The sequence below is a fragment of the Erythrolamprus reginae genome, chromosome 1, assembly GCF_031021105.1.
Source record: "Erythrolamprus reginae isolate rEryReg1 chromosome 1, rEryReg1.hap1, whole genome shotgun sequence".
Taxonomy (NCBI): domain Eukaryota; kingdom Metazoa; phylum Chordata; class Lepidosauria; order Squamata; family Dipsadidae; genus Erythrolamprus; species Erythrolamprus reginae.
Genome location: NC_091950.1, coordinates 4,601,591 through 4,629,118, shown reverse-complemented (window position 1 = coordinate 4,629,118; position 27,528 = coordinate 4,601,591). Strand labels below are relative to the sequence as shown.

General features: G+C 46.6%; 1 protein-coding gene across 1 annotated transcript; it reads left to right on the top strand.

Annotated features, from left to right (window-relative positions):
- Positions 1 to 2,520: 2,520 nt before the first annotated feature.
- RAB11B (RAB11B, member RAS oncogene family) lies at positions 2,521 to 22,319 on the top strand. The gene is made up of 5 exons (XM_070743881.1): positions 2,521 to 2,691; positions 8,905 to 9,100; positions 9,714 to 9,907; positions 12,644 to 12,724; positions 18,818 to 22,319. The coding sequence occupies exons 1-5, from the start codon at positions 2,652 to 2,654 to the stop codon at positions 18,961 to 18,963; spliced, it is 657 nt and encodes a 218-aa protein (XP_070599982.1). The 5' UTR covers positions 2,521 to 2,651; the 3' UTR covers positions 18,964 to 22,319.
- Positions 22,320 to 27,528: the final 5,209 nt, after the last annotated feature.

Below are 27,528 nucleotides of genomic sequence, written 5' to 3'. Positions count from 1 at the left end.
ATTCTGTTCTATTCTATTCTTATGAACTACATTTAGATCAGATCAGAAGTGACGTAGTTGTAAATTTTCTAATCCCAGTATTTCAAGTCTGGTTTATCTTTATGTCGAGTCCAGGCCCCTAAACCATTTTAGACCTACTTTTGCTGATTATGAAAATGAAGGGAGACTAGTATATTTTTTCGACAGAAACACACACAAACACACATGCAAATTACAATGTATCTGTTCCATTCTAATCCCAAAATTCTAATTTTAATTCCCTTCTGTTCTGTTCTAAAAATATAGAAACCACAAAGGAAGTGGACGAAAAAGCAAAAGGCACCCACTACAATTAAACTAAAAAGTTAAAAAATAAAATAAAATGAATTGTTTTTTAGTGACTGTTGTGGTTGGCTCTGGCCCAGCTCCTGCCCCAAGGAATGTGGAGGTGGATGTGGGAGAAACATCCACATGCCACAGGCCTGTTTTGCTTCCGATAGAATCTCCCGATGAAGGCTCCTCTGATGAAGGAAGCATGAGTGGCAGGGAAGGGGGGAGTTTGGCAGACAGCCCAGGAGGAGATCAATCATCCTTATCATCCCTGGATTCTGAACAAGAACTTATGGCAGATCCACGCATGCGTAGAGTGATGCATAGGAGAGAACAACTGAAGGATTATTACAGGAGATAAGTGAGGCCACCTGTGGTTGGCTGGGGCTGCTGTAATTAGTGCTACAGATAAAAAGAGCAGTGTGCTGGTTTAGCCTCGTGGAAGTTTATCTGATTCATAGTTTTGTCAAGATCGTGGTTTTTGCTGTTTCCCTGTTCAAGGCTGTGTGTGGACTTTCTGGACATTGGAATTAGACTCAATTTTCCCAGTTACTGGGTGAGAAATTGGATTGCATTTAACCTGTGCCTTGTGTGTACCAGGAAATCCCTTTGACATTTAAAAAGGGAGCTGTTTCTGCTTTTCTGTTGATAAAGACTTTTGGTTTTCCTTCTATCGTGTGGTGTGTGTCTTCCTGGACTAATTACCCTGTAATTACGGGCGGTTGGGACACGCCGGCAGAACAGTCACAGTACACATTCTCCCTTTCCTCCCCCTTTCATACCCGCATCCAGTCGCCACTTTTAAATACTTCAACTTTGCACCCATTATCTGTAACTGTCCAAATCTGGGATGCATCCAAGGGAGCCAATTCCGGGTTGAATGTGGTGAAGGCCTCGGGATCCAGGGTATATATATACTTGTTCTGTCTGGGTTCCCCCAGACCTCAACACCAACTGGAAAAAACAGCCAGACACTCTGGTAAAAGCCAAAAGTATTTTATAACTGGAAAAAATAAGCACAGAGGAAAACCTGTTCTTCCCAACAGACAGGATATAATACGGTACAGCAGGGTCCTGATGTCCAGACAATACAGCAAGCTTCTTGCTGGCACCCCCCCCCAAGGTTTCAATAGTCAAAGGCACAAACCAGGATTCCAAGACGCCAAAGTTCACAGTCAGGTCCCACGACTCTCAAAGATAAAACTCCACAAGCCAGGAAGGGTGGGTCTGCCTTTTAGCCTTTCCCAAGAGCACCACACCCAAACCCAGCTGTTGCCACTTTAATGCTGAAAGTATTTAGCCAATTGATTCCCTCTCTGAGTAGCTCTTCGTTGTCGCAGATCAATTATGGCTTGTGCACTTTCCTCTAAGGAATCCAGGCTGCTTGCTGGGGAGAGCTCCCCCTGGTGGGACTCTGGCTGTCCTCCCTCTTCTTCAGCCTGGGATTCCTCCTCCTCGTCTGTCTGCACCTCCTGTTCCTCAGCCTCTCCCTCTGAGCTGGAAACCGACAGAAGGTCAGCCGTTCCCGGAGGGGCCTCAGACGGAACCACAACAGATACTGTATATATATATACCCACTAAAACCCTCATTGTATATTGGACAAAATAAAAAAAAAAAATCTATCTATCATTTACCTACCTATCCTTCATCTCTCTTTCATCTAATTATCTGCCTACCTACCTTTCATATCTATCGGTCTATCTCTGTCTTCATCTCTGTCATCCATCCTCTGTTCTCTCCAGTGAAGGGCTGCCAATTTTTTTACTACCCCACTGTGGGCGTGGCTTATGCAGGAGGCCCTGTATTTTCTTTCAACGTCTTTCAGTGCAATTTCCGCTACCCCACTGCGTTCCCGCCCCCCGCCCCCCGGGAGTAGCCCACCTATTGATCTAACTAACCCTCCACCCATTTTCTGCCCGTCCATCTCTTGATAGGCTAAACGGGGAGAATGGGGCGGGGCCGCCTCCTTTTTGAACCCGCAGACGGCCAGAGGTCCCGCCCCCGAGCGAGCGGCTCCACTCCCTCCCACCGTCTCCCCCCCCCGCGCCCTTTTCGGGCCGCCGATTGGTCCCCGCCGCGTCTCGCGCTGGGCGGGCCCGCCGAGGCCTTTGTCCCGCCTCCCGGGGAGGAGGGGGCTCGAGTGGGCTGCCTCCGATTAGCGGAGCGGCCTGTCCTTCCGCCAGCGTCGGCGTCATCTCCGCGCCGGCCCCGCCCTTCGCCTGCCTGACGGGAGAAAGGCGGCGAAAAATCCTGTCAGGCAGGAGGGTCGGCGCGGATCGCTCGGCCTGGCTCGGCCTGCCCCCTCCTCCTCCGCCGCCTCCTCCTCGAGCCCAGCGCCGCCATGGGCACTCGCGACGACGAGTACGACTATCTCTTCAAAGGTGAGGCTGAGGCGGCGGGAAGGCCCAAGCGGGGGTGGGGGGAGGGGCACAGAGGAGGGGCCTGAGGGTCTCCCCCCGGAACCCCCCCGCCCCGCCTCTGCTCAGGCCTCGCGGGGCCCCTTCGAAGGAATGAAAGGCGTGGGGGGGCGGTTAAGAGAAAGGGAGGCCCTCCCCCCCTCGGAGACCCCCGCCCCCCCTCCCTCTCCTCTCCGCAAGGGCCGGTTGGGGAACCCCTCTCCCCGCTGAAGGGTCTCGAGTGAAGGCAACCTCTTCCCCAACCGCTCCCCAAATGAGGCAGAAACCCCCCCATTTCAAGCCTGCTTCCAAATAAGGGGAGGGGGGGTCGCTCCTTTTGGGTTTTCCCCATGGGAAAAAGGTGGGGGTAAGGAATCCTCATGGAGTTATTGTTTATTTATATACAGTATTGTCTTTTAAATTTGTCTCTTTTTAGATGTCTGTTTTTTGTTGTAAGCCGTCCAGAGTCAGTCTGGACGTGGGAGGCATACACACACACACACACACACACACACACATACACACACACATAGATACATACACACACATATACATACATATATACATACATACATACACATATACATACACATATACATACATACACACGTGTGCGTAACATATTTTTGCTGATAATGAAAAGAAATATATGTATGTATGTATATGTATGTATGTATGTATACATACAGTATGTATATTTGTATGTTTGTTTGTCAAAAAACAAGTCTCCCATTTCATTTATCAGCAAAAATATGTTACACACACACACAAATAAATAATATAAATCAATAAGTCAGTAAGTAAATAAGTAAGTAAGTAAGTAAATATTAGCTGTCGATCTGGCCACAGAGTAAAGTTTGTAATTCCGGGTTGTTTGACAGCATTAAAAAAAAAAACTATACAAAAATGCAAGTTCTATAATTCAAATAAAATATAGCGTAATATATTTTTATTGATAAAATAAAGTATAATGCCATACTAATGCAGCTATCAGGTTTTTCACTTTGATTGTGTAGTATGTGAAGGATGTGGTTTTTTAAATACAGTTTTCTTATGTATGGTGTACACTGAAGAGGACATTTAATTTCGTCCTATGAGATACAATGAATATAAAGTAAACTTTTTTAAAAAAAAAAAGTTAATTAGATTTGTATGCCACCCACTCCCGAAGGACTCAGGGCGGCTTGAACTTAAGCTTAAAAAAGTATAAAAAGTATTAAATCATTAATAGTGTTGTTGAATTTGAGAAGCTGGTGGGGATGTTTAGGAGGGTTTTCCTTTGGGTTTTGCCTGACGGACAGGGGATCAAACCCACCAGGGAATCCATGGGAAGATGAATCTAATGAAACTATTCACTTTGTTCAGTTTGTTAGCCACCCCACTTGCCACAGGCAGTATAATAACTCTCTAATTGTGAGTGGTTTAGGGTGTTCAAAGGGATAAAACTATATAACATCAGTATATAATTTGAATAAAAGAGTGTAAAAAGTATAAATTAATGTTGTTGGATTTGAGAAGCCCATGGGTATTCTTCTGAATAGATGTTTAGGAAGTTTTTCCTTTGGATTTTGGCCATCAGATGAGGCCCAGGCTCGCTGAGAATCGGTGGCAATAATGAATGTAATGAATTATTATTTATTTTTTAAAATTTGTCAGCCACTCATCTTGCCACAAGTAAAATAACTCTAACTCTGGCCGATTTAGGGTGTTCAAAGGGATAAAATTATGGAGCATGTGTACATAATTTGAATAAAATACTGTAAAAATATCAATTGTTAACAATTATTAGTATTGTCCCAAAGCTGCCTTTTTTTTCAAGAAGCAACTGGACTTTCTGGCTTTTCTTTTGTGCTAAACAAATAATTCCTTCAACGCTGTTAAACTATTTACTAAGGCTGCATTATCTTCTTATGGTTTCCATCACTCATCCCCTCCCACTTAAGACTGTATCCCTGTAACGTGGTTGCTTGTATCCTTAAGATTTATATTGACTGGTTCCTAATATGATTTGATTGCTTATTTGTACCTGAACTATCATTAACATTAACTATCATTATCTTTTCTTTTATGTACACTGAGAGCATATGCACCAAAGACAAACTCCTTGTGTGTCCAGTCACACTTGGCCAATAAAATTCTATTCCATTCTATTCTATTCTTTGAAGACTTTTCGCTTTCAGCTGAAGAAACATCTTGGATGAGAAGCAAAAATGTCTTCAAAGAAAAACCAAAAAGTCCAGTTGCCTTTGAGACAACCATAACCTGCATGGCTCAAATATCCATAGACAATTATTAGTACAGTATTACATTTCAGGAGATGGGTGGGTGCTCTTGTGAATGGACTTCTGGGGTGGGGAGTTGTGCCTATTGTGCTCCTCTCTGGTGAGGGGAAATGCCAGCTTCATCAATCTTCTTTTTAATGTTTAACATTGTGTGTTCTGAATGTTTTGTAATGTTTGAGTGGTGTTATATTGCTATTTCATGATGTTGGAAGTCACTCAGGTTGGCTGGATAGCGAGATGCGTGGTCTATACATTTAATAATAACACCGGGCACCCTCTCTTCTTTAATCATTGGAAGCACTTCTTCCAGAAATGGTGGGTTTCCATCGCCTTTAAGAAAAGACTGAACAGCTGTTTGTCTAGAATGGTCTCAGGCTTGGACCAGAAGATCTCCAAGGTCCCTTCCTACCCTTCTTGTTCTGTATTCTTTCAGGAGTGTCTTCTTAGTCAAAAATGTGGTGGACACTTTCTGTAGGACTTTGCTGTTCGGTTGCTTTCTTGGCTGTGTATTTGTGTGTGTCCCATGATGTGTAACAGAACAGAGCCACTGATAAGCTTATGTAATGCTCACACTAGAGCTGGCTGGGCTTAAAAGAGGGGATGGGAAATTGTCAGAGAAAGAAAGTTTGTTATTTCCTGTATTTGGGCGTCTAGAGCAGTGTTTCCTAACCTTGGCAACTTGAAGATATCTGGACTTCAACTCCCAGAATTCCCCAGCCAGCGAATGCTCTAGACCAGTGTTTCCCAACCTTGGCAACTTGAAGATATCTGGACTTCAACTCCCAGAATTCCCCAGCCAGCGAATGCTCTAGACCAGTGTTTCCCAACCTTGGCAACTTGAAGATATCTGGACTTCAACTCCCAGAATTCCCCAGCCAGCATTTGCTGTCTCTGGAATTCTGGGAGTTGAAGTCCAAATACGTATTTTCAAGTTGCCAAGTTGGGAAACACTGGTCTAGAGATTCAGAGGCTACCAACATTGGGCTGCAGTAATAATCCAATCACATATGAATTGAGAGGTCCTTGGTGTTCTCTGAGCTTTCTTGTAGACATTATATTACTCTAACTAGATCTAATGAAGTATTGAAACATCTGCAAGGAAACAAGCTCGGAAAGCACCAAGAACTTCTCAATTCAATCCTGAGCTGCAAATATTCTCCTTTATTGGTACATTTGAGTTGCAGTTAGCATCATCAAGCTGGACTGTCAGTCAACTGATGCTGACCTATAGAATAGGTGTATCTCAGGCTCCGAATTTAGGCTGTAGCTTTCTAACTTTGTTAGCATGAAGAGGTAACTTTAGCTAGTAATGAAATTCAGCAAATAAAAAAAAACCAGGCAAACACTCATATTACAGCGCCAGTATCAGGTGACCATGGAGTCCAATGTTTTAGGTCCTCCTGTGTTTGCTGATTCCCGCGAAAGTGGTGCCCAGTTGAAGAGTAACCCATTCCTATGTCTCAAGGTTGCTTTTTTCTTTTGAGAAAGCCACCGGACTTTTTTTTCCCTTGAGGAAGAAGAAGAAAGGAATGCTTTGCTTTTCATCCAGGAAACGTCATCAGTTCTTATGGGTTGGGTGGTAGTGGTGGCTGATGGATATTACTGTTTGTATTTGTATTTATTAGATTTGTATGCCGCCCCTCTCCGAAGACTCGGGGCGGCTAACAACAATATAAAAAGACAATGTAAACAAGTATAATATTAAAACAATCTAAAAAACACCAATTTAAAGAACCACTCATACATACAAGCATACCATGTATAAATTCTATGAGCCTAGGGGGAAGGGAAAGTCTCAATTCCCCCATGCCTGACGACAGAGGTGGGTTTTAAGGAGCTTGCGAAAGACAAGGAGAGTGGGGGCAACTGTGATATCTGGGGCGAGCTGGTTCCAGAGGGTTGGGGCCGCCACAGAGAAGGCTCTTCTTCTGGGTCCCGCCAAACGACATTGTTTAGTCAACGGGACTCGGAGAAGACCCACTCTGTGGGACCTAACTGGTCGCTGGGATTCATGCGGCAGAAGCCGGTTCCTGAGATAATCTGGTCCGGTGCCATGAAGGGCTTTATAGGTCATAACCAACACTTTGAATTGTGACTGGAAATTGATCGGCAACCAATGCAGACTGCGGAGTGTTGGTGTAACATGGGCATACCTAGGGAAGCCCATGATTGCTCTCGCAGCTTCATTCTGCATGATCTGAAGTTTCCGAACACTTTTCAAAGGTAGCCCCATGTAGAGAGCGTTACACTAGTCAAGCCTCGAGGTGATGAGGGCATGAGTGACTGTGAGCAGTGACTCCCGGTCCAGTGACTCAGGTGGCCCTGAGGACACAGCTAAACCTCCAAGTACTTCAACCACCTTCTAAAACACTTGAAGATATTATTTTATTTATTTATGCTGGCTTGGGAATTCTTGGAGTTGAAGTCCAGTTATCTTCAAGTTGCCAAGGTTGGGAAACACTGCTCTAAAAGAATGAAAACAACCAGCTGTCTGCAAGGAATATAAATCCTTCCATTCCCCACTATCCTGTCACAGCTGTAGAGACTTCTTGGATGAGAAGTGAAACATCTTCAAAAGAAAAAAAACCCCAGAAAGTCCAATGACCTCCTGAAAAAGCATCTTTGCCACAACCATGACCTGCATGGCTGAGAATTTCTATAGGCTTGCAGAGAGCAAATAGAATGTGAGAATGGGCCCAGAAAGTAACAGTTGGAGACTAACACCCCCCCCCAAAAAAAAACCTCAGAGAGGAAGAATCTTTTTACCTGCTAAGTTAATTAGTGGCTGCAGGAGGCATAATTGTATGCTAAGCTGGGATTTCTGTACAGGCTGTTGCTGGTGTAATGTGAGGAGTACCGCAGGGTCTAGTGGTTAAAGCACCAGGCTAGAAACTAGGAGATGGCGAGTTCTAGTTCTGCTCTTGCCATGAAAATCGGCTGGGTGACTTTGGGCCAGTTGCTCTCTCTTAGCCCGGCCCACCTCACAGGGTTTGGGGGTTTGGGGAGAACAAGAGGAGGAAGGAGCATTTGGTATGTGCTCCGTCATTATTTAAGAAACTAATAAAGGATGCTAAGTTTTTAAAAAACATTTGCATTGGACATAGCCATTGATGCTTATGCTTAAGTTGAGGGAGTTTCCTACCCCAGGTATTTATTTATTTTTGTTTGAACATCTTTAGCATTTTAATTCTGTCTGTTTCATGAACGAAAGCATTGTTTAGGTTTTCACAGTTAGACTATTCTGTTTCATCCAAAGAGTTTCTGTTATCTTCATAGTCCAGATAAAGCAACTTTTGAAATTGTAGATATCATACATTGTGGTCCGTGGCTTTTAGACTTGACTTTTCTTGCCAGATCTCGCAATATAACAAGTAGCACATAAATCTGTTATTAGCAGGCAAATGCATTAGGTAGCTCTAAGTATATGACTGTATTAGATTGGACATTCGCTTCTGTTACTGTTTTCATTGACAGAACTAGTCTAAGTATTTGGAAGCATCTAGTAACTTCAGGAAATCTTTACTAAACAAAGGTGGATCTGATTAATATTGGGATGGGAGACCACCAAGAAGTGCAGAGTGATGGAAAGTTGGAAATATCCTGGAAAAAGGCAGCCACAAATCTCCTCTGTACTGTGGCCAAGAACGAAAAATGGAGGTCCCTAGTAATTGAGCTTGACTGGCACAGAGGAGAAGTGGAGTAGAGAAGGGAGCAGCCAGCCATTGGAAGGGGTGGGAGGGAGCAGAAAAGCAGGACATTCAACAACGGTTTGGAGGCTTCCTCTTAACCATACTGTCCTTTGTGTGGGATTTGCCAGTGGTCCCCTTTGCTCCTCCCTCCCTCCCTCCCTTCCACACATTTCCAGGTGAGGAATGAATGACGACTGATGGAGTGTTGTCTTTTCCTGCCCTGTCAGTGGTGCTGATCGGAGACTCCGGCGTGGGGAAGAGTAACCTCTTATCCCGTTTCACACGGAATGAATTCAACCTGGAGAGCAAGAGCACCATCGGGGTGGAGTTTGCCACCAGAAGCATCCAGGTGGATGGGAAGACGATAAAGGCCCAGATCTGGGACACGGCCGGCCAGGAGCGCTATCGTGCCATCACCTCTGCGTAAGGCTTGAAAGGCAGCTTGGGAGGGGCTAGTAGGTGGCTAACGTTGGGTGGGTGGGGTGTTAAGGTCATTAGAGGTAGTCCTCGATGTACGGCCATAAGGGAGCCCAAAATTTCCATTGCTGAAGTGAGACACTTATTAAGTAAATTTTGCCCCGTTTTTACAACCTGCCTGGCCACAGTTGTTAAGTAAATCACCACTGTTCAGTAAGTAACCCGGTTGTTAAGGACGTCTGGCTTCCCCCTGGATTTTGCATGCCACAAAAAGTGGACGTGCTGCCCCAGGAAACTGCCCCTGTTATAAACTCATGCTACTTTCCAAGCGGTCAGATTTCGATCATGTGACCCTGGGGTTGTTCCAATGGTCATAAGTGTGAAAACTGGTCATAAGTCCCCCCCCCCGGTGCTGTTGTAACTGTGAACTGTCCCTAAACAAAGGGTTGTAAGTGGAGGATTACCTGGACGCACTCTTACAAAATTTTAGGATGCCCAATTGGTGAATGCTCTTGGCTACAAGGTTGTAAATGGGCCCCTTGGTGGTTTGTTCTGTGGTCAAGAGGCGGTGATAATGTTTGGCTTTCGGTTTGCCTAATACTCTTTAAAATAATTCCAGCTACTACCGTGGTGCCGTTGGGGCCCTTCTGGTTTACGACATTGCCAAGCACCTGACGTACGAGAACGTGGAGCGTTGGCTGAAGGAGCTGCGGGATCACGCAGACAACAACATTGTCATCATGCTGGTGGGGAACAAGAGCGACCTCCGTCACCTGAGAGCTGTGCCGACGGACGAGGCCCACGCCTTCGCAGGTTTGGCCCACTGGCGTCTTCTAGCACTTCGCAATTTGACATTTTTATTGCGTTATGAGTTATAAGTCTTCAGAGAAGGGTGGCAGACAAATCTAATAATAAATAAAATAAAATACGAAAGTAAATAGGAAAGCAGTGCAGATGAAGGGGCTGGGAAGTGAGGAAGGATTGGAAACACCCCCCCCCCCTAGATTTCTGACTCTTTCTGTTGCAGCAAAATGAGGCGTTAACATCAAACCGGAACTTTTTGTTTTTCCATAATAATAGGAACAAGCCATTTTTATAAAGATCTTATCAATCTAACAAGTTAAACCCAAAGTTTCATTGTTTCCCACTTCAAGCACAAACTTTAGAAGCAGTGGAAATAAAAGGACTTATATTCTTTTCCTTAACCAAAATAGTAAATTTTGCCATTTCAGCCAACTCCATCACCTCCTGCAACCCTTCGTCCGTGGTGAGAATCTAAGTGTCGTCCTCCCATTTTGGGGGATACCATAGTCTTTGACATATATAATATCAAAGGAGGACAGGTTGCTCCTTAAAAATGTGCTCAGAGATCTTGGGGAATCTCGGGAAGGGGAAAATTTTTTTCCATACCTTGCATGCCTTTGTGCAAATTGCTGAAGCATCGCAGGGATTTTGAAGCACCCAAAGTGCATTTTCTGCAGTAAAGCCTAGAATAAGAATATGTCCCTAGCAAGAAACCTCTCGGGAACAAGAACATCCACTGTTCAGAGACTACTGCACCACGCTGCCCCAGGAAAACCAGAGGATTCCCCAAGCATCCTTTGGCCCATTGCTGCATTCTGGACCGGTGGTAGCTTCCAAGGGCAGCCCCATGTACAGTGTATCGTATCAGTGCACATACACAAGGCAACTGAGCTCTGAATGACCATGAGAAGAGACTCAGAGGGAAGTCGGAGAAGCTGAAGGCAGCCGTGCTCTTGAGCATAAACAAAATGCTGTTTTGAATTGACAAACCTTAATATATCTTAGAATTAGTACTTTTTTGTGTTGACCCTTGCCAGGATCACACTCTGCAATCCCTCAAAGTTGCAATGTCCACTATGGGAGAAAGTGGGTCAGACACTCTTGCCTCAAGTTCCGCCTCGCTCTTTATGCCATAGTGGTCGAGACTTACTATAATTGTGGTTTAAGTTATGCGTCAGGGGGCAGAGTGTGGAAAGCGGCTTGAACGTTGCTATGTCAAACTGCACTGAGCCCCATGGGCTGAAATGGGGGTGGGCTTTATGGATTTTTATGCTGTAAGATTTTAAAACATTGCAGGCCACATGGAGTCAACTATGCGTGAGTTGGGCAGCCACATTTAATAAATAAAACTGTTCTTGTGTTCCAGCTTGACTTGCAAAAACTTTGGCTCTTCTTCGCTTTAGTTAGCAAAACTAAACCAGTTTGAACACATAATGAAACTTTATTGTTCACAGTTAAAGCTAGCTACCAGCATCAATTTTGGATGCCACAGCAATTCTTCTTTGTTTAAAACGGAACAAATAGAACTGTCTGGTCCTCTACAGGATTGGAAGAGAGGCTGCTAAACCCAGCTGGTCGTGTTAGTTACCGTATTTTTGGAGTATAAGACGCAGCTAGATTTTAGAGGCGGAAAACAAGGAAAAAAGTATTCGGAACCAAATGGTGTAGCATTATACATTGCTCAAAAATAAATAAATAAAGGGAACACTTAAACAACACAATATAACTCCAAGTAAATCAAATTTTTGCGAAATCAAACTGTCCACCTAGGAAGCAAGACTGATTGACAATCAATTTCACCTGCTGTTGTGCACATTCAACTTTGTACAGAACAAAGTCTTCAGTGAGAATATTTCATTTATTGAGATCTAGGATGTGTTCTTTGAGTGTTCCCTTTATTTCTTTGAGCAAGATATTATTTCATAAGTTTAAGTTTAATCAGATTTGTATGCCGCCCCTCTCCGCAGAATACTTTATATACAACCTTCAAACATGGCAGCTTTAAGACTTGTGGACTTCAACTCCCAGAATTCCTCCTCCAGTCATGTTAGCTCAGGAATGGGAGTTCAAGTCCACAAGTCATAAACTTTGGAGATCCTTGCACTCCCAACCCCTAACCCAGGGGTCTTCAAATTTGACAGCTTTAAGATGAGTGAACTTCAACTCCCAAAATTCTTCCTCCAGTCATGCTAGATGGGGTAATTAGAAGGCAAAAACACCTCTTTGCAAAAAATGGGTAATATTTCACCTGTATTTTTTAAAAATGGGATGGGCAAAGGATCTGGGAAGTCATCAGGGAACTCCTGGCTACTGGGAGGTGGCAAAAATATGTTTTTTGCCCATTCCCCCCCTCCCACAAATTGAGTTTTTTCCTTTCCCCCAGTCCCCAGGAGCTCTCTGCAGGCTTTCCACACCCTCTGTCCACGACATTTTTGTGAAAAACAGGCCCATTTTTGGCAAAAATGGGACGTAGGGCAGGCTTTGGGACAGTAAAAATGGCTGTATTCAGTGTTTAAGATGCACCAACATTCCCACCTTCTTTTAAGGGGGGGGGGGAAGATGTACCTTACACTCCCCCAAAATTGTGGTATTTATGATCCAGCTTAGTATTAATTTTCCCTTAACCAATCTTTTCGGGGGAAATCATGTTAAACATTAAATTGGGCTTCCCCAGCTTGAGTGTTCCTCTCTGCACAAAGTAGCCGTTCAGATTGAAATGATATTTTCACTCTTTTCATCTTGCAGAAAAAAACAATCTCTCGTTCATTGAAACTTCAGCCCTCGACTCAACCAATGTAGAAGAAGCCTTCAAGAACATCCTCACAGGTAAAGGAACCCAAGCTCTCCTCTGCCCTTCAAGGTGTGGACGCAATGTCAGGGTTCTTCCAACTAACACCTCCAGCGAAAGAGAACTCGGAGGCTTCAGTTTTCTCAAAAGTTCCATTTTATTAGAGATGCCATATTGGCACATCTGGGGAAAACCCAAATCTTGAAAGCTTCTGGCTTTCCATATCCAAAAGAAAGTCCAAATCTCTGCCCCAGCACCTATGTGTCCATCACATTGTCCAACAATGCCCTGTCCCAACCCTAGATGCCTCCCAGGAACAACCCCTCCAGGTGCAGGCTAGAGTGACCTTGACTCTCGGAGAAAGGAATGTTATTTGCACTGTATCTCCCCACTCACACAATTCCCCCTCCCAGTTTCCCACACTAGTAAATGTGGCAGGCCTGAAGGTCCAAAGGCCCAAGATGGTCTCCAGGACTGACGTGCTGACCCACTTGGGTGTCAGAGTTTGGATTTGATGGTTGTATATTGTAGTTCCTGTTGCTCATTTCCATCACGTAATTGATTGACCGGGGAAGGAATCGAGTGGCGGTTAGTCGGGTGGGCTTGTTGGAATGAGATCTTCTCAAGAAGGTGCTGCCGGATTGAAACTTGAATGGCATCCAGCCTAGAGTGAGCTTCCTGCCAAGTTTAATGTCGTCACATCTTGTTTACAACTTTCTCTCTTCCGTGGGATAAAATAGGATTCACGCAAATGTTTAGGATCAGATCTTGGTCTAGCTAGATGGCAAGTAGAAAACTAAATACTGCAGGATAGAATTAATTTGATATACAGTGATCCCTCGATTTTCGCAGGTTCGAACTTCGTGAATAGCCTATACCACGTTTTTTTCAAAAAATATTAATTAAAAAATACTTCGCGTTTTTTTTCCTATACCACGGTTTTTCCCACCCGATGATGTCATATGTCATCGCCAAAGTAATAATTTTTGCAAATAAATAACAAAAAAAATAATTATTGTTAATAAATAAATATGTTTATAAATATCAGGATCACTAAGTATCTTACTCAATGGTGAGTACCAGTAATAATGGTGAGTAAATGGTTGTTAAGGGAATGGGAAGTGGTAATTTAGGGGTTTAAAGTGTTAAGGGATGGCTTGTGATACTGTCCATAGCCAAAAATGGTGTATTTACTTCCGCATCTCTACTTCGGGGAAATGCGACTTTCGCGGGCGGTCTCGGAACGCATCCCCCGCGGAAATCGAGGGAACACTGTACTAAATTTTCCAAAACCAAATTAATTCTCCATTTAGTACAAGGGGAGAAAAAATGTGTGTTAAATCCAAATGGAACATCAAACATGTGTAAAATGGAGAACGGGTCTTAACATTTGATACAGATAGTCCTTGACTTATGACTGATTGTTTAGGGACTGTCCCAACATTAAGAGACAAGGTGGCGCAAAGGTAAGGATGCAGTATTGCAGGGTGACTCTGCCCAAAGCCAGGAGTTTGATCCTGACAGCTCCAAGGTGACTCAACTTTCCATCCGACCGAGGCCGCTAAATGAGCCAGATTGTTGGGGGAATGAGGCTGACTGTAAACTGCTTAGAGGGGCCTGTGAAGCCGTATGTAAGTTTTAAGTGCAGTTATAACAGCATTAAAAAAGTGACTTACGATTGGCCCTTGTTGCACTATCCCTGTGGTCACGTTATTGTAATTCAAGTGGCCCCTGTCGTGGAGGGCAGAGAGTTGGCGATGTTGGGGACCTTCCGTAAGAGTCTCTTGGGGAAATGAATTGCTCCTCCCTGGAGTAGGGGGGAGAGCGGTGCCTTGGGCTACTGCTGCTTTCTGGATGTGGGAGCCACTTGCAGGAAAGTAGAGTCACAACCTCCTGCTCCCCAGCCTCAGTCCCAGGTAACCTTCTGCTGCACGAATCCCAGCGACCAGCTAGGTCCCACAGAGTGGGTCTTCTCCAGGTCCCGTCAACCAAACAATGTCGCTTGGCGGGACCCAGAGGAAGAGCCTTCTCTGTGGCGGCCCCGGCCCTCTGGAACCAACTCCCCCCAGACATCAGAATTGCCCCCACCCTCCTTGCCTTTCGAAAGCTGCTTAAAACCCACCTCTGCCGCCAGGCATGGGGGAACTGAGATACTCTTTCCCCCTAGGCCTATACAATTTTATGCATGGTGTGTCTGTATGTATGATTGGTTTTTATATAATGGGTTTTTAACTGTTTTTAGTATTGGATTTTGTTATATAATGTTTTATTGCTGTTGTTAGCCGCCCCGAGTCTGCAGAGAGGGGCGGCATACAAATCCAATAAATGAAATAAAATAAATAATAATAATAATAAACCACATGCTTAGGGCCCCCTGGCTCCTCCCTTTTGTTTGGTGGGCCCAGGTGGTGTGGCTGCCCTCTCAGAAGGAAGCTCCCTGTGGGAGCACCACACCCTGGGCAGGGAAGCCTGGATGGCTTTCAGAGGCCCCTGCGCTGGAGGTAAACACCTGAGAGAAGAGCCTGTGGTTGAAGGGGTGCACTCCAGGGAGACAAGGGCTTTGGGCTAGGGCAACACCCGTGCGGAGGCTCCTTGACTCCGTTGCTGTGTTGCCAAGTGCGATCCCCGAGGCTCATCATCCGTGAAGGCTTCAACCTGCCCTCCCAAGGCATCCAGTCTGGTAGCGAATGCTGGCTGGGGAATTCAGGGAGTTGAAGTCCATATATCTTCAAGTTGCCAAGGTTGGGAAACACTGATCTAGAGAGAGAAACTTTATTTATTTATTTATTTATTTATTTACTTACTTACTTACTTACTTACTTACTTACTTACTTACTTACTTACTTACTTACTTACTTACTTACTTACTTATTTATTTATTACATTTGTATGTTGCCCCTCTCCGTAGACTCGGGGCGGCTAACAACAGTAATAAAACAACATACAGTGATCCCTCGAGTTTCGCGATCTCGAGTTTCGCGAAACGCCATATCGCGAGTTTTCAACCCGGAAGTAAACTCCACCATCTGCGCATGCGTGCCCTTCCACGCATGCGTAGATGGTGGAGTTTCCCCGCCGGGCAGAGGCTTCCCTGGGTCTTCCCCCTCTTGCCCTGGTAAGACAGCATCGGCGCGAGCAAGGGCGTGGGCGGGCGGGCGGCACGCGCGCGGGAAACCCCACCTCCGCCTCCCAGCTGGGAAGCGGAGCCAGCAACAGCGTGGGCGGGCGGGCGGTGCGCGCGAGCCTGGGGACACCCTAACTCTGCTTCCCAGCGCGCGCGCGTTGCTGGGGAAAGCGCGCGCGCTTGGGGACTCCCTAGGTCCGCTCCCCAGCTGGGGAGGGAGTCCCCACCCCGCGCGCGTTGCTGGGGAATGCGCGCGCGCTTGGGGACTCCCTAGGTCCGCTCCCCAGCTGGGGAGGGAGTCCCCACCCCGCGCGCGTTGCTGGGGAATGCGCGCGCGCTTGGGGACTCCCTAGGTCCGCTCCCCAGCTGGGGAGGGAGTCCCCACCCCGCGCGCGTTGCTGGGGAAAGCGCGCGCGCTTGGGGACTCCCTAGGTCCGCTCCCCAGCTGGGGAGGGAGTCCCCACCCCGCGCGCGTTGCTGGGGAATGCGCGCGCGCTTGGGGACTCCCTAGGTCCGCTCCCCAGCTGGGGAGGGAGTCCCCACCGCGCGCGCGTTGCTGGGGAATGCGCGCGCGCTTGGGGACTCCCTAGGTCCGCTCCCCAGCTGGGGAGGGAGTCCCCACCCCGCGCGCGTTGCTGGGGAATGCGCGCGCGCTTGGGGACTCCCTAGGTCCGCTCCCCAGCTGGGGAGGGAGTCCCCACCGCGCGCGCGTTGCTGGGGAATGCGCGCGCGCTTGGGGACTCCCTAGGTCCGCTCCCCAGCTGGGGAGGGAGTCCCCACCCCGCGCGCGTTGCTGCGGAATGCGCGCGCGCTTGGGGACTCCCTAGGTCCGCTCCCCAGCTGGGGAGGGAGTCCCCACCCCGCGCGCGTTGCTGCGGAATGCGCGCGCGCTTGGGGACTCCCTAGGTCCGCTCCCCAGCTGGGGAGGGAGTCCCCACCCCGCGCGCGTTGCTGGGGAAAGCGCGCGCGCTTGGGGACTCCCTAGGTCCGCTCCCCAGCTGGGGAGCGGACCTAGGGAGTCCCCAAGCGCGCGCGCTTTCCCCAGCAACGCGCCACCCCAGGCGCGAGCAACGGGGTGGGCGGGCGAAGGGCGGCCGGCAGTGGAAGCAAAAACACCATCTGCGCACGCGCAGATGGTGTTTTTACTTCCGCACCGCTACTTCGCGAAAAATCGATCTTCGCGAGGGGTCCTGGAACGGAACCCTCGCGATGATCGAGGGATCACTGTATAACAAATCTAATATTTAAAATAACTAAAAACCCTTATTAAAAACCAAACATACCCACAAATATACCATGGATAAATTGTATAGGCCTAGGGGGAATTAATATCTCAGTTCCCCCATGCCTGACGACAGAGGTGGGTTTTGAGGAGCATGCGAAAGGCAAGGAGGGTGGGGGCAATTCTGATCTCTGGGGGGGAGCTGATTCAAGAGGGGCGGGGCCGCCACAGAGAAGGCTCTTCCCCTGGGTCCCGCCAGACGACATTGTTTCGTCGACGGGACCTGGAGAAGGCCCACTCTGTGGGACCTAACTGGTCGCTGGGATTCGTGTGGCAGAAGGCGGTCCCGGAGACATTCCCGTAATGTTCTTCACTGCCGGAGAGGGGAGGGGAATTAAAGCCCCTAGAATAGCCTCCCAGTGGAGGTGGAAGTTTCCTGAGGTTCAGAAATGCTGTGTGCATTTTCAATAATGTTTTAGCTAAGTTGTCCCAAAGGGGATTTTGCAAGAGGCGACAGGGCTTTCTCGTTTTCTCTCTGAAGGCGTTTTGCTTCTTCAGCTCTGACTGGATGGTGGTGGGGAATGGAAGGACTTAAATATATTCATTGCAGACAGCTGGTCATTTGCATCCTTAGAAGGTCCTTGAAGCACTTGGAGGTTTGTTTGTGTCCTCCGGGTCACCCCAGTAGTGCAAATGGTTCTTGTAGCCGGCCATTTCCCCCTCTGGGAATCCATTCCTTGTTCCCACACCATTCCAAAATTGTATAGGGCCATTCTTTGTCAAGTGGACCAGCCTTATTTGAAAAGAAGCCATCCCAAAACAACATATATGATAGGAAAAACGTGCTCTTTCTAGTGAAATAAAAATGAAGATGATGGAAGGTGAGAAAAGAGAGAGCTCTGTTTCAAATAATCTTCATTAGAAAAAGCATGTTTTTTCTATCCCTCTCTGTTTTCTCACCTTCCATCATCTTCATTTTTATTTCACTAGAAAGCATGTTTTTCCCCCCTGTCATATATGTTGTTTTTGTGATGGTTTCTTTTCAAGCAAGGCTTCAATTTCACCTGGTCCACTTGACAAAGAATGACCCTATAGCTAAAATTGCTGGCTATAAGAGCAGTACTCAGGTGGCCCCCGGGTCACAGCAAATGCTGAGCCAGATCACCAAGCCTTGCAACACCGTGTCATCCCAGCCTACATATTATGGGTTTTTAGTTGTTTTATTAATTGGATTGTTACATAGAAACATAGAAACATAGAAGACTGATGGCAGAAAAAGACCTCATGGTCCATCTAGTCTGCCCTTATACTATTTCCTGTATTTTATCTTAGGATGGATTTATGTTTATCCCAGGCATGTTTACATTCAGTTACTGTGGATTTACCAACCACGTCTGCTGGAAGTTTGTCCCAAGGATCTACTACTCTTTCAGTCAAATAGTATTTTCTCATGTTGCCTTTGATCTTTCCCCCAACTAACCTCAGATTGTGTCCCCTTGTTCTTGTGTTCACTTTCCTATTAAAAACACTTCCCTCCTGGACCTTATTTAACCCTTTTACATGCTGTTTTTTATCATTGTTGTTAGCCACCCCGAGTCTGTGGAGAGGGGCGGCATACAAATCCAATTAATAATAATAATAATAATAATAATAATAATAATAATAATAATAATAATAATAATAATATGATGGGGTGGATCACCCTCCCTGCGGCCTCCCCCAGTTGCTCACGGGGGCCATAACAAACGCATCCTCACCAGGGTCCCTTTCTGGTCTCCTTTGCAGAAATCTATCGCATTGTGTCCCAGAAGCAGATCGCGGACCGGTCTGCCCACGACGAGTCTCCGGGGAACAACGTGGTGGACATCAGCGTGCCTCCCACCACCGACGGACAGAAATCCAATAAACTCCAGTGCTGCCAGAACCTGTGACCTCCCTCGTCCGCCGCCCGTCCTCTTCCTCCTCCTCCTGCGGTCTGTTCTTCAGCCAGAGACGGCCCCCTGCCCTCCGCTCCCCCCTCTTCCCTCCCCCCCTTCCCTTTTAGAGCATTCTCAAAAGAGGGCTAGCCTCCCCTTCTCGGGTGATGAATGTAATGATTGGGGGGGGGGGCTTTGAAATGTTAGCTTGTGCGTGTGCGCCTCACTTAGAGGAAGGAAAGAAGGAAACGATGGGGGCGCGAGGGATCATTGGTGGCGATGGTGTTTTGTCGCCATTCAGGCTCCTTTGCAGGCACAACAGGACTCTCAAATCCAGGAGTATCCACTCTTTCCCGGCGCCTCAGGACCCCCTGGCGGGAGGTCTTCTGTCCTGCTCACTCACCCCTGGAAACACACGGGTGGATCTGCGACCTCTTCGCCCTCTTTCCAGTCTCAAGTGCAAGTGGGGGGGGGGGCATCGGTTTTTTCCCCCCTCTCAGACCAGCCCACTTCTGCCTCTTGGCTCTTCCCTCCCCCTGCCCCCCCTCCCTGCTTTCACTTTGGGACAAGGAAGTCTGTCTGCGCACAACGGTCTCGGCTTGCTCCCAAGACCACCCCCTCCCCAGAGGCTCCGAGATGGACATTCTGGCATGACACTAACAAAATGTAATATGTACAGTACCAGCCGAAGGCTTTCTGGAGGGCCCCCTTTTCACCATAGGAATGCTTCCCCATGTCTCTCCCAGGTTCCATCTCTGCATGTCTCGCTTTCTTTCGCAGGTGGTCCCTGCCCTTCCCCCCTCGTCCCCCCCTCCCTCCTTCCCTCTGGATTGAATGTGAAGCAATATTTTTCATGCCATGTACATAACTTGCACTGGTCAGGTTGTTTGGAGGAGGAGTTTTGGAGAATCAGATACTTGATAGGTCCCTTTTTTTCTTTTTTGGTAACAGTTGAGCATCCTGGAATTTGTATTATCTCTTTTTTTTGGTCACTTGCTGTTTATTTATCATCTCAACATGCAGGCCTCTTTATTCTCTATTCATTCATTCATTCTCTCTCTCTCTCTCTTTCTCTCTCTCTCTCTCTTTCTGTCTCTCCTTTTGCTCCCTTGATATAACCCTGCCCCCCAGATATATTTGGTGCACTGAAAATCTAACATTGGACAAGGCAAAAACATTGTGTACCCCTGGTTACAATATTTGCTGCCAAACCATCATGTGCGAGAGAGGATCTTAAATATAAGACGGTCTTATTTTCAGGGAAACACAGTATATCTATCTCTCTCTCTCTCTGTGTTCAGCTTTCAAAGGAAGGATGAAAACAGCTGATGGGACATGGATTTCTAAATAGTCACAACAGCCTCTGACCAGGAGGCCACACTGTATGTGCGTTTTGACAGCCGAATTTTGGTCTTGCCCCATTTATTTGGGGCATATTCATGAGAGCAGGACAGCGGCCGTTAGCTTCTGTTTCCCTGGTTTGTAGAAAAATCACTTTGGAGGGTGATTTCTCCACTCCTCTAAACTCCTTGCCTAGATCTCTTTTTTTGAGCCAGTTAACAAATTTTTTAAAAGGCCCATTTTGCAATTGGGATTTTTTAACCTCCGATCTGTTGAGAAAACCCCTTTGAGGACAGCCTGGGAAGGAAGGAAGGAAGGAAGGAAGGAAGGAAGGAAGGAAGGAAGGAAGGAAGGAAGGAAGGAAGGGAGCTGCTGTTCCCTGCCAGCTGATCTCCGGAGCGGAGTTGGCCTTTCCCTGGGCTTGGCAGGCGGCTTTCGGCAAGTGGGGTTAGCTGAGTCACCAGGCACAGAAGAAAACAAGAGCGTTTCTCTCTGGAGCCCGGCCCTTTTCTCCCCCTTCGGATGCTGCCGCCTGCCCCAGAGACGACGTCATCGTGGCCTGGAGATTGTGTCTTGTTTTGATGGAGGTTCTGGAGGCAGGCTGGCTGCTCAGGCCTCTTGGCTTATTCCAGAGAGATTAAAAAAAACAACAACTGGTTTTGGAATGGCTTCATGCAAGGCACTTCTGGTTGGCTCTGGTTGCTGTTGTCTTGGTGTGTTTCCCCCTCCCCTGTCACATCCACGTATTTCCTCTGACTAAGGCAGCCCAGGGTGTAGATTCAGCTGTTACATAACCAGCATAGAAACTTTGCCTCCCTGGGAATAGAGTCGCCCACGTTACAGCGAGTCGGCCTGGGTCTCTTCATGCAGCCTGTATTTGGAGGGGTCGCATCGTTTTTGTAGCTGCCCGTTTCCTTCAAGCGATGCTGGCGGCCTCAGTTGGTCCACCCGTTATCGGACCTGAATCTTCTTGTGGATGGAATCTCTGTCAAATCGAAAGGCTGCCCTGTTTCCTGGACCCTCCACTCCCCCTTAAATTGCACCCAAGTCTAGCTTTGGAAGAGCGACCGGATCCCCCCCCCCCCTCATCCCAGTCAATCTCAAATGACACTAACACCCCCCCCCCCTTTCATTTTTTGGTCTTTGGTTCTGGAGGCATTTCTCCCAAAAGGAACGGAGGAATGGTTTCATGGGAGAAACATTGCATTCAAACACTCGCTTCCTTTCCAGCTCCGTGGAAATCTCTGGAAAGCAGCCTAACTAAATGAAATAGGAGGGAACGCGGATGCCTCCGATCCTCCTTTGTTGCTCTTTAACCTTGGCCCGAGTTGTCTGCTCCTCGCTTCTTGCTAATTCTCCGTGGCCTCTCCTGTGCTGGCACCCTCAAGGCTGAAGACCCAGGGGCCCGAGGAAGAGGAGAAGGAGCCCAGGCAGTGCTGAGCATCCAGGCCCCATCCCCTTCCTGTGCATAGGCGGCCTGCTCCCCCCCCCCCCAGGCCCACCCCTCACCTCTCTTGGCTGCCTTGTGAGTCTCGGAAGGTTGCTAGAAGGATCTTTGGCCCTCGGCAATGGGAAGGCCAAACCCCTTTGGGGCATCCCTGCCTCCAGCACCACCCAAGCTAGCGAGAGAGGCAGCTCTCTCTCTGTGGGAAAAACTGCCACCTCTGCAAGGGGTCTGAGTGTGGCAGTTGTGGCTTGGGGCATGGCGGGTGGGCTCTGCCTCTCTCCCCATCCCAAAAAACGTCGGGGCCTGGAATTGGTCACCAAGTGCTGGGGAAACTCCGGCAAGGCTATGAAATTTCTTCTCTCTCCCTCCCTGGTTGAAGCCTCCTGGGGCAGAGGGGTGGGGGCCCTGTCGAATCTCCAGAGGGGGATGTGTGTGTTTTTTTGTCCCCCCCCCCCCCCTTTCTCCTCTTCATGGCTTCCTGCAGATTCTTTGTTAAGTGCAATTCCCCTTGTAAATAACTCCCCTCTTGGATTTTGTGCATGGTTATTCTGTATTGTGGATATATAAAGATTGCCAAACCAAATAGCCTCTGTGCCTGCCGTCTTTTGTCATATCCCCCCCCCCCTTGAGAAATAGGTCCTTGCACCTGGATAAATTTTCAGCTTGGAGAAAAAAAGCAGACGAGATTCCGGGGGGGGGGGGGGGGGTAAATCTCATCCAAGCTTTTGTCTTTCAGTATTCAGTGAGAACGGGAGAAAGTTCTGCTTCTGTAGAAGCCTAAACTGTGCTTAATGCTGGCAGATTAATATATATACTGTATATACATAAAACATATATATATATATATGTCACATGTTGTTGTTTTTTTGTTGAATTTGAAAATTAAGGGAGACTAGGATAGATCTATTTCGGCCTTATTTTGGCCTCATCAGCTAGCCATACCCACTGGGACTTGAACCTGCAACCTTTGCCTTGTAAGGCAGAGAATTATCCTCTAGGCTACAGTATCCAATCCCTTCAGCTCTGCACCAGGGAAGGGTTACATATTTTTGTGTCGAATCTCCCTGGTGTTTTGAAGGAACACCACAGCTCCTTATTTGCCTCTCGGCCCAACCCGGGGCCATTTATATATATATTTTCTGTCGGATCACCCTGGTATATTGAAGAAGCATCACAGTTCCTTTTTGCCTCTAGGCCCAACCCAGGGCCATTTCAAGGCAGTTAATTTATGTGTCCCATGTTTTTGCTGATTTTTTAAAAATTAAGGGAGGCCAGGATAGCACTATTTCGGCCTTGTTCTGGCCTCATCTGCTAGCCATACCCTTACTGGGATTTGATCCTGTAGCTTCCTTCAATATACCAGGGTGATCTGACAGAAAAAACCTATAGCCCCTCCCTGGTACAAAGCTGAAGGGATCAGATCCTGTGGCCTGGAGGTTAATTCTCTGCTTTACAAGGCAGAAGCCACAGGATCAAATCCCAGTAAGAATATATGGCTAGCTGATGAGGCCAGAACAAGGCCGAAATAGTGCTGCACTAGTCTCTTTTTTAAAATTTAATTTTAAAAAATTCAGCAAAAACATGGGATACATATATACATACCCAAACCACATTATGCCTCAGCATGTTGTACGAACTGGACTGTCACCTCACATCTATGCACTGTATAATTTGTCTTCAGTTGGCATACTATGTGAAGGTATCTGGTAGTTTGTGAGCCGTGATTAATGGATGGCGGGCCCTTCCCTTTCTGTTCCTTCAGTTTGGACGCTGCTGCCTGACACTCTATGAAGCTGATGGTGTCCATGGGAAGGCAGGCAGTATAGTAACTATGATTTGCATGGTTTGGGCCCTCATTTGCTCCCACCGCCGCCATAAAGTTCTGGCTCGTATCATAACAGGTCCTAAATAAACCCCTTTCCCCTAAATAGTTGACTTTGTTACTTTAGCTAAGCCAGCCCCTGAGACTTTTCCAGGCTTTGGACCCAACCCTGGGGGCCTTTGGCTTATTGACCAGGATTCACATCACACGCCTGACCCCAAGTTTATGGGTCCACCATGCAAATCTTGGGAAGAAGCGATAAATAAGTCGGTCGGGGATCAATGTTTTCGACCAGGAAGGTCCTTCATGGACTCAGAATGTGGAGAGATCCCTTGAGGTCATGTCACCCAACTCTCTTGTGTGGACAGGGGTCTTGGACAGCGGCTTAGCCACGCACACGTCCGTCTTGGAAGAAAGGAAGTCCAACCGATTGCTTCTCCAGAGCCTGCTTTATAGAATCCAAATGTTTTGGTTGCTTCTAGCTTTGCATTGTGTTGCAGCTTCACCGTTGCCACGACTATTATTTATTAAACTGATGTGCCCCTCGTCTCAACGCCAAGTGACAACTGACCTTCTATGAATCCAGCTGTGGTGGCTTAGAAAACTGTTAATAGGACCCCCTGTTGCTCAAACTATGGTTATGGCATAAGCCAGCATAGATTTCTTAATGGCGGTCTATTTTCACTTGGGACCAGACATGGTCCTCCATAGTCAGCAGAGCATTATAGTCTTTCCACAGGAGGGAATAGCTCTATTCCTTAAGCAACTGGCTTCCGATATCACAGATTAAACCAAAACGCAATTGTCAGCACTTGTTTATAAATGACAATTTAAAATTTGAGGTCTGATATGAATGCATCCAATGGGAGTTTGTTCCAAAACTCTGACTTTACACCAGTCTTCCATCAGTGGCTGTATATTAACCCCAGAGGAATACAATTCTATACGGAGTGGTGTCACAGAGTAGACACTAATATAACTAGGAGGACTAATATACTAGCATTCTTATAATTTACAACACTGTATGTAAGAAATTAATAATTCAATTTGTCATGCTGGAGGTGCCTTAACTCAGTGTTTCCCCAACCTTGGCAACTTGAAGATATCTGGACTTCAACTCCCAGAATTCCCCAGCCAGCATTCGCTGGCTGGGGAATTCTGGGAGTTGAAGTCCAGATATTCTCAAGTTGCCAAGGTTGGGAAACCACTGCCTTAACTGACTCGAGCTCAAATATTGTGCATTCATAAGTGAAGGCCAGTTCTAAGGTATTAATTTCTTAAATGTAATCCATTGTCAAGTCAATGTAAGGAAATGCAGAGATAATATAAAATTGGAAGGACGCTAAGCCATCAGAATCAATTGCCCCATGCCAAGGCCAAGAACCTAAAAGATAAAGTTGGGACAACTGAATTGGAACTAATTGGTTCTCCGTCACTGGTGTAGGGTGTTCTGCTTCAGCAGGGGTTGGATTAGATGACCTACAAGGTCCCTTCCAGTTCTTAATCTGTTAAAGTCACTCAGGCAGCTTTCATGCTTAAAGTGGGGCTAGAACTCCCAGTCTCCTGGTGGTTGTCCCAAAGTTTTTAATTTGGATTAGTTCCGATGGACTCACACATGTTTTATACATAGAAACATAGAAGTCTGACGGCAGAAAAAGACCTCATGGTCCACCTAGTCTGCCCCTTATACTATTTTCTGTATTTTATCTTAGGATGGATATATGTTTATCCCAGGCATGTTTCAATTCAGTTACTGTGGATTTACCGACAATGTCTGCTGGAAGTTTGTTCCAAAGATCTACTACTCTTTCAGTAAAATGGGAGATATATTATTTCCACCCCCCAGTTACGAAGGGAGAATTAGCCACTGCTCAAGACTCATGGGGTGAGCCATAAATCTACAGAAACTTGCTTGTTTCTGTAGACTTGAATCAACCCATGCTGGAAATAAATTTCCTTTTTCTGAAGGTTTTGGCTGAACGAAAGGCACTTAAAACCCACAGGCATAAATGCTGGGCCGATGGTGTGGTTGCAGCAGGCTCAGGTTTGATTTTTAGAGAGAAAGAGAGTCATCATTTCATCGTTTACAAAATACAGAATATTGGTTGCCTACACACACACACACACACACACACACACCCCTTCATAGGAGTCATTATGGGGTGGGGGGCAAGACAACCTCAGAACATGCCAAAACTGACATATTTATTTATTTATTTATTTATTGGATTTGTATGCTGCCCCTCTCCGCAGACTCGGGGCGGCTAACAACTGATAAAAAACAGCATGTAACAATCCAATAGTAAAACAACTAAAAAACCGTTGTTATAAAACCAATCATACATACAAACATACCATGCGTAAATTGTAAAGGCCTAGGGGGAAAGAATATCTCAGTTCCCCCCATGCCTGACGGCAGAGGTGGGTTTTAAGGAGCTTACGAAAGGCAAGGAGGGTGGGGGCAATTCTTAATCTCTGGGGGGAGTTGGTTCCAAAGGGATGGGGCCGCCACAGAGAAGGCTCTTCCCCTGGGTCCCGCCAAGCGACATTGTTTAGTTGACGGGACCCGGAGAAGGCCAACTCTGTGGGACCTAACCAGCCGCTGGGATTCGTGCAGCAGGAGGCGGTCCCCGGAGATATTCTGGTCCAGTGCCATGAAGGGCTTTTTAGGTGATGACCAACACTTTGAATTGTGACCGGAAACTGATCGGCAACCAGTGCAGACTGCGGAGTGTTGGTGTAACATGGGCATATTTGGGGACCGCCCATGATTGCTCTCGCAGCTGCATTCTGCACAATCTGAAGTTTCCGAACACTTTTCAAAGGTCGCCCCGTGTAGAAGAGCGTTACAGTAGTCGAGCCTTGAGGTGATGAGGGCATGAGTGACTGTGAGCAGTGAGTCCCCGGTCCAGATCGGGCCGCAACTGGTGCACCAGGCGAACCTGGGCAAACCTCTAGGAAAGCAGAGGGAAGCTACACATATGGACTCTTGCCAAGATTATTACAGGAGCTGAGCTGTGTGGTTTTTTAATGCCAAGTTCATCAGGAGCATCTCCAACTAATTTTAAGCCTAATTTTCTGCCCAGTACAACACTTATACAGACAAGAAACCTTGAATAGGGGGAAATCTTAAAATAGGCTGAAATATGCAAGAACTACTACTACCTTATGGCATTTTTGAAGCTCTTCCTTCTTATTTTTAGGCATTGCTGATGTAGTGAAAAGATATTTGTGGGTTTTCCTCCATTTTGCCATGACAAACTTTAAGTGCCAGGTAACAGTCTAAAATAAACACAGTATGAGTCAATCTAAATTATTATTATTATTAATTAGATTTGTATGCCGCCCCTCTCCGAAGACTCGGGGCGGCTCACAACAGTAATACAAAAACAATATAACAGTGAGACAAATCTAATATTAAAATAAAACATATCTAAAACCCCAACAATTTAAAAACCATACAACATATACATACCAAACATAAAATATAAAAGCCTGGGGGAGGATGACTCATATCGGAGAGGGGCGGCATACAAATCCAAATAATAATAATAATAATAATAATAAATAATAATAATAAAAAATTTATAATAATAACAACAACATAATAAATGCTTTTGGGGTGAATTTTTTTTTAAAAGCAAAGAATAGATTTATTGGGATCTGCCCTCCAAAGGGGGTGAGAGGGTACCTCCTTGTTACTGAAGACAGGGATTCAAAGAGGCTCCCTGGTCTTGATCCCATCTGCTGGACCTACCCAGGGGACATTTTCAACCCAGATTTTCAGTTCTGGCAGTCAGTATACACAAGCTTCTCCATTACATGTCTGCACTATGGTAAAATTGGCACCTAGGTTGCCTTGATGTGCCCTTTGCAACATGCCATGGTTAGTAACAACAACAGAGTTGAGAGGGACCTTGGAGGTCTTCTAGTCCAACCCCCCTGCTTAGGCAGGAAACCCCTACACTAG